General features: G+C 36.6%; 2 protein-coding genes across 3 annotated transcripts; one reads left to right on the top strand and one right to left on the bottom strand.

Annotated features, from left to right (window-relative positions):
* Positions 1–264: 264 nt before the first annotated feature.
* Positions 265–8503, top strand: LOC107901166 (hexokinase-1). 2 transcript variants are annotated; one of them, XM_016827060.2, is made up of 10 exons: positions 265–588; positions 5284–5434; positions 5523–5705; positions 6211–6285; positions 6419–6574; positions 6745–6843; positions 6929–7059; positions 7432–7513; positions 7825–8189; positions 8307–8503. In XM_016827060.2, exons 1-9 carry the CDS (start codon positions 398–400, stop codon positions 8170–8172), a joined length of 1416 nt encoding a protein of 471 aa, XP_016682549.1. In that variant the 5' UTR covers positions 265–397; the 3' UTR covers positions 8173–8189; positions 8307–8503. The 2 variants fall into 2 exon arrangements, with proteins under 2 accessions (XP_016682549.1, XP_040951625.1); XM_041095691.1 differs by having other exon boundaries at positions 266–588; positions 8300–8503.
* A 561-nt stretch (positions 8504–9064) lies between these two features.
* On the bottom strand, positions 9065–10307 carry LOC107901167 (probable 3-hydroxyisobutyrate dehydrogenase-like 1, mitochondrial). The gene has a single exon (XM_016827061.2). The coding sequence runs from the start codon at positions 10184–10186 to the stop codon at positions 9164–9166; it is 1023 nt and encodes a 340-aa protein (XP_016682550.1). The 5' UTR covers positions 10187–10307; the 3' UTR covers positions 9065–9163.
* Positions 10308–11453: the final 1146 nt, after the last annotated feature.

Here is an 11453-nt window from a genome sequence, read left to right as displayed (position 1 = left end):
CTTTGTATTTTTATTTATTTTATGCCAAATAACAAAATAATTACATCTTCTTCCCTTTTTTGGTCACTTTTCGCTTTGCTTTTTTTAAACAAATGAAAGCCGCTTCATTGCAGAAGCAAAGCCAATAACTACTACAAATATATTGAATTTTCCAATAAAGAGACAATTAAAAATTCAGTCATCTAGACCTTCCCTCCTTTTGCTTTTTTTCTTTTTAAATCCAAGTTAGTGTTTTTTTTTTCTTTTGGGGGGGGGAGTATCCGTACAACTCTGAAAGTACTTTTTTTCCTCTTGTTTGATTGGTGTTGCGGTGGTGATTGGGAAAGTGGCAGCAGGGGCGGCGGTGGTGTGCGCGGCGGCTGTGTGTGCAGCAGCGGCGCTGGTGGTGCGTCACAGGATGAAGAGTTCGGGGAAGTGGGCCCGGGCGCTGTCTATACTGAAGGAGTTTGAGGAAAAGTGTGGGACCCCAAGTTCGAAGCTTAAACAGGTGGCTGATGCCATGACCGTTGAGATGCACGCCGGGCTCGTGTCAGAGGGTGGCAGCAAGCTCAAGATGATCATCAGCTATGTACATAATCTCCCCACTGGGTAACTTAACCATTCAACTTTTATTGTTCTTTGTTAGGATCGTCCTGATTAAGCAACGAACAAGTAAAAATAGTAGAAGAAATTGAGAAGATGAACACACAAATTTAACGTGGAAAAACCCCTCAAAAGAGGATAAAAAAACCACGGGCAAAGATAATTTTACTATAATGGCAAAAGAATGAAGAGTACAAAAGATGGAGATAAAAATTAAACCCCGAAAACCCGAAAACAAAGAACCCTCAAACGTAAACACAAAATTCTCTGAATGTGTTATGAGTTCTAATCTAATATTGTAAAGGAGCCTATTTATAGGCTAAATTAGTAAGTCAAATAAACTATACTAATAAATGCTAAATATATTATACTAATAAATACTAAATCTTCTAGAAAGAAAATATATTTTTGTTTAACTTGACTTGCAAGCAATCTCTTAGAATTTGGGTCACACAATTCTAACATTCTTTCCTTAAAATTTTAAGTTCCAATACTTCTGGAATTCTCTTGATTGATCAACTCTGATTATGAGCTCTATTTCAAAATTTAAAAAAAGAGAGAAAAATTTGTAGAAAAGTTTAATTCATGATTGACATTCAACTAGTTTGTGAGATGAAAAAGCTTTAGAGATTAGTGGTTTTGATTTTACTCACACTGTGGTCCATTCGGATTTGCTGTTAAGGAGATTGATAATTCATTAGATGCCCTGAATTGAACTTTCTATACCCAAAGGGTAAAAATTTAGTAGTTTCGAAATTTACTTTGAGTAACTGATGTTGGATTCCACTTATGATGGCTTTTGTTGTGTTATCAACACCAGGGATTTAAATAACGGTCCGTTACCGAAATAGCGGCCGTTATATAGCGGTAGCGGCGTCGTCCGAAACTGCAATTGCTGAAAATAGCGGTGAGAAGCAGAGTCACACCGATAGTGGTGGATACGGCCGCAATTTAACGGGTAACGGCCAATTGCGGCAATAACGGGCCCCTATTCCCGTTATTTCCCGTTAACAGCAAATTAAAAAAAATCATCTCCTCTAAACAAAAATCAACAGAAACACTGAAACACAGTTCAATCAAAAAAATGAAAAAGAACAAAGAACAAAGAAGATAACGGGAAAAAGAACAAAAAACAAAAAAGAGGAGGTATGCCTGGAAATGGAGCTCCCTGAGGTCCTGAGTACGCTGAAAAACAAAGAAGATACGATTAGCTATGTGAACCAGACTAGAAAGAACCAGGAGAGGAAGAACGGAAGGAAGAAAGCTTCAAAACAATAAGAAAATGGAACGGTTCGGAAGGAAAAGTTTTGAAAAAGGAAATGGTCAAATTGAAAATGAAATTACGGGATTATGGGAAGAAGAGAGGGCAGATTTCAACTGATTGGGCAAGGAATCGGTGCTTTTTTTAGGATTATATCTAGATTTTTTTTACTTTAAAAATATTTAGATTTTTTTACTTTGGGCCATCTGCTTTGGCCCTTTTTTAGAATTTTTGTAATTTTGTTCTATTAATAAAAGCTCAATATAATGTTATTAAAAAAAAGCAAAATGAAGTCCAAATAAACAGCAAAAAGCAATCAAAGTCCAAATATTTAAAACTCTAAAAATCATAAAAAATGATTTTTTATAATTATAATTATAATTCTTATGTTTTATAATAAGTTGTGCAAATTTTAAAAAAATTCACGACCACGATATCCGCAATAACCGCAATAGCGTCCGTTATGTCCGCGACCGCGACAAACGCGACGCGACCGAAAACGCGACCGCGACCGTAATTTAAATCCCTGATCAACACTGCATGCTTATCAACTTTATGCTTGTTTTGTTCTAAAGATGATTTATGGGTTAGTTTTGTCTACAAACAAGTGCTGCTTTTAGTATTCTTGTTTGTCCCATCAAAATCTACCTTTTTGCTTTCAATTCATGGGATAAAAATAACTCACCTTTTCATCTTTAGCTTACCTTCCAAAACCTTTGATACCTTTTTTACTTATCGAGTTTATTTGGGGTTGTGGGTTATAGCTGCTTTCCTTTGCATTCTACTCCATGCTTCCTGCCTTCATTCTATCTCTACGTGCTGATGTCAAATATAGATATTAGAGTGGGTTGCCACAGATTCTATGTTTCTCCTACTTCCCCTTTTTCTTTTAGCTACCCACCTATATTTAATACTCATGTGAGATGTACATCCAAATATTGGTACCCTATATGATTTTCCTACCACTTTCTAAATACATCGGGAATAAAATTGAACATACCATGGATTAATGTTGCACACATGCACATGGATGGAACTACATAGAAAGTGGGGCCAAATTTCTTTTTCCTTTAACATGTATTACTAAATATTCTAACTTTATACATATAATGTTTATAAATTTAAACATGAATTGGTCCCAATTAAATTTGTAATTTGAAACATGATTGATCCCAATTCAAATACAACTCACTTTTTAAAACCAATTAGATTCAAGTTAAATTTCATTTTTATTTCTAACTTATATTTTTTTCCCCAAAAAACACTTCTATTTGTTTACTTTGTTCTAAAAGCTTTAAAAAAGAGTTAAAAGCTTTCCCATTTATTTAAAAAAATTCCAGTCAAAACAAATGTTAAACTCTACAAGTATTTGGTGCTGACAGACAACAAGGTAATAACAAATAGTGATTTTAAGTCCTAACATAGGTTTAATTTTTTTTATTTATTATATTGGAAGAACCAATGAGTCTAGGTTGTTGCCCTTAGAAGATTTGGGTGGTGATCTATTTATTTGTATATATTATTTAAATCTTTATATATTTTAAAACTATTTATTTAGATTTTTTTTCTCTTACTACTTTGTTTGTTAGGTTTTTTTTTGTTTTTTTTATAAATGAAATATCATCTATAGTCAGCACTTCTTAGTAAGTCTAGAGACAAATTTTAAACCAATTGGGTTAGTTTACTATTGAGGTTGAAAAGTATTCTTGAAAAATATTGTGAAAAAGTGCTTTTGAAAAGTTTATTAATGTTTACCATTGCTGTCAAAAAGTGATTTTGAGAAGATAAAATATTAATTTTAAGACATGATGTTGTAAAATAAAAGATTTAATGGGAGGATAAAAAGGTAACTTCATTGAAAAGTACTTTCCAAAAGCCAAAAGCTAAAAATTTTAACTTGGTTAAAATCCCAGTTCAAAATCAAGGTTTGGTTTGAAAAGTTGTTTGTTTATCAAATTTTTCTATTTGGAATCAAGATTTGGGTTAAAAAGTGTTTTTCAACTTAAATGGTAAACAAAGTCTAAGTACTCTTGAAAAAGGAAAATAAATAGCTTAAGTTTAAAGTTTTGAAAAAGGATTAATATACTATTTGGTACTTGAGTTTAGATTCAATGTTCAAATTGGTACCTGAATTTGGTTTCAATGTTCAAATTGGTACCTAAACCAAACATCATCATGTGACCCAATTGAATATTTGGCATGTGTTCTACTAAAACACATATATACTTAATTGGAAAAAAAACTCAAGTACTAAATTGAACATTGAAACTAAACTCAGGTACCAAATAGAATATTAACCAAAAAAATTATAAGTTTCAATCCTTCCATTAACTAAAAAAGCCTCCTAATTCAAAATGAACACTAAACTGTGTACGTATTTATTGATGAGACTCAACAAAACAAGGACAAATTGTGATTTCAATTTATATTTGGCCCAAAATGTTTGATACTGGTTCCATTGTTGCATGTACCGATGTCCGAGTCTAAGTAACATGGTTTTTGACATATAAGCAACCCAAATATCTTTTGCTTTCTATTTGTGGGATAAATAACTTATTTGACATATAGTTTATCTTCTAAGGCTTTGAAGTTTTTTGTCAAAGCCTCCTAATTATAAGTTTCTATTTGTGTTCTGGTTCTTGGCTTTAGATGCCCTCTTTACTGTTATTTGTCAAAGTTTTTTAAGATGAAAATTCTCTTTTCCATGGTGCCTAACTTCATTCTATGTGTACTTTGTATTATGATGATTTGCTGCTCAAAACGTTTTTCAGAAAGATAATAGAGTGGGTTTGCCATTAACACTATGTTGCTCTGACTTGTCGTTTTCCTTTAAGTACTTATATTCAACGCCTGTGTCTGAACCACATTTGGACATTGGTATGGGGATATAATCCTCCAAGTGCTCTCCAAATACATGGAAATCTTTTGAAAAAATTGGACATACCCACTGTGTTGCATGCATACCCGTGTCCAACACTCGCAACGAGTTTGAATAATACAGTTTTGATATATAAGCAACCCAAATAAACTTGTTTGATGTGGAGAATTTCTTGATTTTCCAAGTTTCAGGAATATTCGTTTCATTATTGTTTTAACTTTTAGTTAAGTTTTGCTGCTGAACTATGTATAGTGGGTGATAATTGCGAAAGAATTTACTTACTATCATGAAAGAAGTTGCTTTGCAAGGATGATTGGTAAAGTTGACTTCACAAATAAACCTTTTTTTTTCATTGGATTGTGCCATAAACTATCATATAAATATTCAAGAGAGAAGTAATTCTTATAAATGGATTCCTATGAACATAATTCCTAACAAGAAAAAGGAAGTTGCTAAGCTGTTATACAAATTTTGCATGGTGTGAAATATTATGTTTCTAGATTTACATGTTGCATGAAAGCGGAGCTAAGTGTTTGTCATGTGTCCATGTTTAACTTGGCAGTGATGAGAAAGGGCTGTTTTATGCCCTTGACCTTGGTGGCACAAATTTCCGTGTTCTGCGTGTGCACTTAGGTGGTAAAGAAAGCCGTGTTGTTAAGCAGGAATTTGAGGAAGTTTCTATTCCTGCGCATTTGATGACTGGATCTTCAGATGTGAGACCCTTCTCGATCCCACCTATCAATATATAACACTGCCTATATTTGTTCATTCTCTGAAATTCTTTATATGATGTGATTGCAGGAATTATTTGATTACATTGCTTCAGCTCTTGCAAAATTTGTTGCTACGGAAAGTGACAGTCAACATGTTTCACCTGGTAGACAAAGGGAGCTGGGGTTCACTTTCTCATTTCCTGTTAGGCAAACATCAATATCATCAGGGACTCTTATAAAATGGACAAAGGGCTTCTCAGTAGAAGATACAGTTAATTCTAATAACCTTGACTCCAATTTGGCAGCTTTTTATGGTTGTTTGTAATGTGGTTGTTAATTTCCTTTCGTTCTGTTATCTGCTACATCCCTGCCATTAATATTATTAATTTTCTTTTAAATTTCCAAAGCATGTGGCATGCTGACCTTGGTCTTTTCCCCTCTTCTTAAGAAGCTAAATATTTTGTGCTTAAGGGCTACATATATACCCTGGAACTAAGATGCCGGTGAAGTGATAGTTTCAGATAAATACTTTAGGATCTGGCCTGGCCTATATATCTCTGATCAATCCCTTATTGTGTACCAACAGTTAAATTTGGCATTTAACTATTTTATGCACAACCTGAGAGGACACGTTCTTGCTAGAGATGCTACAGAAAGCATACACGAGGACCTTTAAAATTTTATGTTACAGAGTTTTTTCTTTTTAATGCATTACAATGCCTATAACTCCTGGAGTTCTATATCCTTAATGTTTTTTTCTTGGCTGATGCAAGTAGGTTGGACAAGATGTTGTTGGAGAATTGACCAAAGCAATCGAAAGGGCTGGCCTTGACATGCGTGTGGCAGCTTTGGTGCGTCTAATTTTGTTCTGCTGTTGCGCATGTTGCACTGTTTGTCTTGTTTAACATAGATGGATGCCATCTGGTGCTTTTACTTGGATACATGTTTGAGTTAATATCTCTAATTCTCTTATGGATTTTGCAGGTCAATGATACAGTCAGCACATTGGCTGGTGGTAGATACAACAACCCAGATGTTGCTGCTGCCGTGATATTAGGTACTGGCACAAACGCAGCTTATGTAGAGCACGCCCATGCAATCCCCAAATGGCACAGTCTTCTACCTAAATCGGGGGAGATGGTAAGTAGTATTAGTGTACTGTTACATATGTTCACTGCTTCTGTTAATGTTTGATTGAATAGACTTAGAATCGACCGTGTTATCAACTTCTTCCATGTTATTTGTGAAATGTTCTTGTGATTCTTATTACTGTTTCTGTCTAGAGTTTTAAAACCTCTCCATTTCTGCAGGTTATCAACATGGAATGGGGTAACTTTCGGTCTTCACACCTTCCACTAACAGAATATGACCAAGCACTTGATGCTGGGAGTCTAAACCCTGGAGAACAGGTCACTTTCTTCGGTCCAAGTTGCTTGTTCCAACTTATTAACTTTTGTATATGCTAGATGTAACTTTATCAACTACTTTTCCCAGATTTTCGAGAAAATGATATCTGGTATGTACTTGGGAGAGATTGTACGTAGAGTTTTGTGCAAGATGGCTGAAGAAGCTGCCATTTTTGGTGATACTGTCCCACCAAAGTTGAAAATTCCTTTCATACTTAGGTATGCCTTGATATCACGGTCCCCAGTTAACACTCATTATGTTGATTAGAATAAATTTCTCATGTTTCATATTTTGCAATGGAACTTAGATGGATTAGTTGTCTAATGGCTTCTGCAATCTTTAGTTGTAAACTCATCATTTGTCACCAATACTAAATCTTCAGAGTGCCTATTACTGGATCCTTAACCCATCCCAATCATTACCTGATCTTATCCAGTTTGGTTTAATTGTTTGTTTAGTTACAAAATATAGGTGGTTCATACGTTCTTCATGGAAGATAACTGTTTTGCGATACATTAAACATATCAGGATTTGCTTTTAGCCTGATGAGCATTTTGAGAGTCGTTGACGCTTATCTGTTAAATATGCAGAACCCCTCACACATCTGCAATGCATCATGACACATCTCCAGATCTGAAAGTGGTCGCCACCAAACTTAAGGATATATTAGAGGTAGAATATGTTAGTACTTTGTTGTATGAATGCATACTTTTCTATTAATCCTTTTGGTTGTCTTCACTTTCTCTTCTTAATGCTTGTATTTGATGTTTTAGAATTTGGAAACAAAGAAAAGAAAAGAGTGGAAAGGAACTTAACTTAATTCGCAATACCCCTTTTAGGAAATATTTAAGACTATGGAAAGAATTCTCTTCTTAAAGGAAATAAGTTTTTACATGAGAGTAAATGAGATTTTTATCATGTGAATTCATTGCTTTTATTAGGTTTTCATATGTATAAGTTGTCTATTCTTTGCTTTATTTCAGATATCAAATACCTCTTTGAAATTGAGGAAGCTTATTGTTGAGGTGTGTGACATTGTTGCTACTCGTGGTGCTCGCCTATCTGCTGCTGGAATCGTGGGTATCCTCAAGAAATTAGGAAGAGACACAGTGAAAGATGGTGAAAAGCAGAAGTCAGTGGTAGCTTTAGACGGCAGGTTGTATGAGCACTACACTAAATTCAGAACCTGCATGGAGAACACCCTCTGGGAATTGCTAGGAGAAGAAGCCTCTGAGAACATTGCTGTTGAGCACTCCATGGATGGGTCTGGCATTGGGGCAGCCCTCCTGGCAGCCTCTCACTCCCAATACATTGAAGTTGAGGAACCCTGAAGATGGTTGAAGTGTAGGTAGGTTAAAGAATCACAGCTATTCGGAATTTCGCTTTCCTCTTTCTTCTTTCAGTTTTTTCAGCTTTTCCATTCGTAGTCCACACTCATCCCAAGTTATGGACTCTTTGATGCCAGCAAATGTGTAAGTTATGGTCATCCGGGGTGTCTAATCAAGCAACGATCAAATGTCATGAGTGGCTGATAGTAACCAAGGAACTTTGGTCATCGATCCCTAAACTGGTTCCGAAAAGAAATGTAATGTATGGTTAGAGAGGTCCAAGGAGTGAAATCGCTGCGTAATAATAATTTTATCAACATTTTGAGGTTTGGGTCATTAGATGTTTCATGATCGGCTACGTATCTTTTGGAAAACTTGAGCCAATGACGATACTAAAACTGCCAACGACACTACTTTTCTCAGTACAGATCCCACCCCTGCCAACTCCGTACCGAAAGATTGCTTTTGTGAGATGTTGTTAGGGTCTTACAAGGTAAAAAATCCTTTAGTTTCAAGCGATGGTCCGCTTCCTGTTATTAGACAGATAAACCTTTTTGAATCGCGTGCCTGTATGCATGCACTTTGTGTCTCACAACAATGGCAGGCATAAAACTGAAAACCGAATGTGCTCGCTACCCATTTCTAAAGATTGTAAAATTGAAGAGATAGCATTGCCCTCTTATTGCAGAACATGTCTTCCATAGCTTATAACCCCTACCCAAAGCCCTTCCACTCGGAATTGATAATTATTTCAAGTAGAGAAGGGAAAAAAAGTCTATAAACTACAGATGGTTCATCATTCAAAGCAATTATAGCAGCAAAAACCATAAAATGGGAACTGTAAATGGTAGCATATCAAAGCAATCAGCTACCAAAATTAAGTTGAACAACTGAAGACTGAAACCAACCATCACATAGCATAGTTTTAAGTTTAGCATAGTATCTAATAGGGTTCGTCAATGTAGTGTTACTAGAAATTAACAGTTTACCAGGTTTAAGAACCAAGGGTCGCGTTGTTAAGCCTCTCCAAAGCCAAAATCAGAGCTTGGGTTCCCAAATTCCCTTCCCCATGAGCCTTAAGCGACAAATAAAGCTGTTGAGCCAAAGCCAGACCGGGCAAAGCAAGTCCCATGTTTTGACATTCCTTTAAACAAATCCCCAAATCCTTAACAAAATGGTTCACGAAGAAACCAGGATCGAAGTCCCTCTTCAAAATCCTGCTCCCGTACAAATCCAACGACTTTGAGCCAGCTGCCCCGGTCGATATCGCATCCAAAAACGACGCCACATTCAGCCCTGCTTTGTGGGCGTAAATAATTCCTTCCACTAATCCCACCATCGTCGATGCTATGGTGATTTGGTTAGCTAATTTCGCGAATTGGCCTTTCCCGCTAGGCCCCATGTAGTTAACTTTTCCCATGAGGGTAAAGATGGGGTTTAGGCGGTTGACAATGGCTTCGTCTCCCCCAGCGAATATCGCGAGTGTCCCGTTCTTGGCACCTCGGTCGCCGCCAGAGACGGGCGCGTCGATTGAGGAGCAGTTCTTGGAAGATGCAGCGGTGGATATTTCGACGGCGAGAGAAGGCTCCGATGTTGTCATGTCAACGAGTATGCCGCCAGGACGGAGGCCAGAGAGGGCACCGTTAACGGGATCGAGTAGGACTTGGAGGACGTCGGAAGGGTAACCGACGATGGAGAAAACGACATCGGATTGGGCGGCAAGGTCGTGAGGCGTTTGGGCTAGGCGGGCACCCATGTCAACGAGGGGTTGGGCTTTGGAAAGGGTACGGTTGAAGACGGTGAGAGAGTAGCCAGCGTTGATTAGATGAGCACACATGGATCGACCCATGACGCCAGTCCCAATCCATCCAAGGCGAGTGTTGGATGGGTTAATGGGACCGGCAGCGGCGGAGGTGGCCATGCTGCGGAGGAGAAAGGTGAGGTGAGGAGTAGATGACGATTGAGAATGGGGAAAGTATCGTGAGAGTGAGCCAAGTAGATAGGACAGTGATCGCATTTTATCTTTTATGCGAAATTATCTAATCTTATTATAACCCTTTTTTATGATTGTGCGACATAATTTTATATTTATTTAAAATTTTTTAATTTTGAGAATTAGGGCACTACCTACCCTTATATTCGCATCAGGTTGGTTCCAACTTCAACCTAGTAAAGTCACACAAAGGAAGCAACAGAAATTTGTTAACAACAGCTTTTTTAGTAAGCCCATGCGGTCAATTGTTTGGGGGCAGCCGAAGGAGGATTTTTCGGAAGGCCCAGAGTTTGCCGGTTAGCAAGTAGGTCTAAGCCCATGGCTCCAAGTAGGACGCCTGCTAGAAAACTTCCGAAAACAGAGTATATGTATAAATAAGGTATTAAATACTACAACAACAATAAATTGATTGAATCTTAAATCAATTAGCATGAATATCATTTTCAATGCAAGAGAACGTAGGTTTAAGCTTGTTGAAGCGCATTATCCAAATATTTATGAGTTGGGGAGGGGTTAAGACTTTTAACAAAAAATAAACATGAGATATAGTGCGGTGGTTACTTATTTTATCCTTTTAACTTTGAGATTGGATGTTTGATTTTTGCCTATCAAAATGAAACACATTTCATAGTTAGATTTTTACCTCTTTGGAGAACACCCACAACAAACAAAAAAATATAATAATCTTCGCATTCTTTATGAATTTACTTAATCTATTATAATTTGATTTTTGTTTAATATAGTTTTTGAAATGGGTATATTCAATCTTGAATTTAACATTTTTGTTTTAATTTCGTTTGACATGTATATTTTTAAATAGTGATAGAAACTATAGTAAAGGACTAAAGCCATACAAAATGCCTGTTTTATAAAATTTGACTAAACAAAATAGGGGCCAAAAAGAACTTGGGAGGAGCTAGATGGAATCCATCACAAGATCTAAATTCTAGGGCAGAATGTGGAACTAAGCCTGCTTGAAATTTCCTTTTGATTTGTTGAAAACCCCTTTTTTTCCCAGGTTTGTAAATCAAAGTACAACTTAGATGTAAATATGGAATGGGTTGGGGGAGAAGGTCCTTTTTGTAAGGTGTTGGATTTGGATAGACCTTTTATGGAATGAAAATCAATCAACTACCAATTCACAGCATCAAGATTGGAAGGTTGATAGCGGAATAAGTGTACAAGGCAACAACATGACATCTAGCTGTTTTGCTTGGATTGGTCCCCTTCTAAAATCGGCATTTTCCCCAATACTCATTATCGATGGTTTCCTCACCTTGGTCCCTCTTCT

This window comes from Gossypium hirsutum, chromosome D06, assembly GCF_007990345.1.
Source record: "Gossypium hirsutum isolate 1008001.06 chromosome D06, Gossypium_hirsutum_v2.1, whole genome shotgun sequence".
Lineage (NCBI taxonomy): Eukaryota > Viridiplantae > Streptophyta > Magnoliopsida > Malvales > Malvaceae > Gossypium > Gossypium hirsutum.
The sequence above is the reverse complement of the archived record's forward strand: the minus strand, read 5'-3'. Positions and strand labels throughout refer to the sequence as shown.

Coding starts and splice junctions, on each gene's coding strand:
- LOC107901166 (XM_016827060.2), top strand. CDS start 398: ATGAAGAGTTCGGGGAAGTGGGCCCGGGCGCTGTCTATACTGAAGGAG. Junction 5,706..6,210: donor GCTTCTCAGTAGAAGATACA/GTTAATTCTAAT, acceptor TGATGCAAGTAG/GTTGGACAAGATGTTGTTGG. Junction 6,286..6,418: donor ACATGCGTGTGGCAGCTTTG/GTGCGTCTAATT, acceptor TGGATTTTGCAG/GTCAATGATACAGTCAGCAC.
- LOC107901167 (XM_016827061.2), bottom strand. CDS start 10,186: ATGCGATCACTGTCCTATCTACTTGGCTCACTCTCACGATACTTTCCC.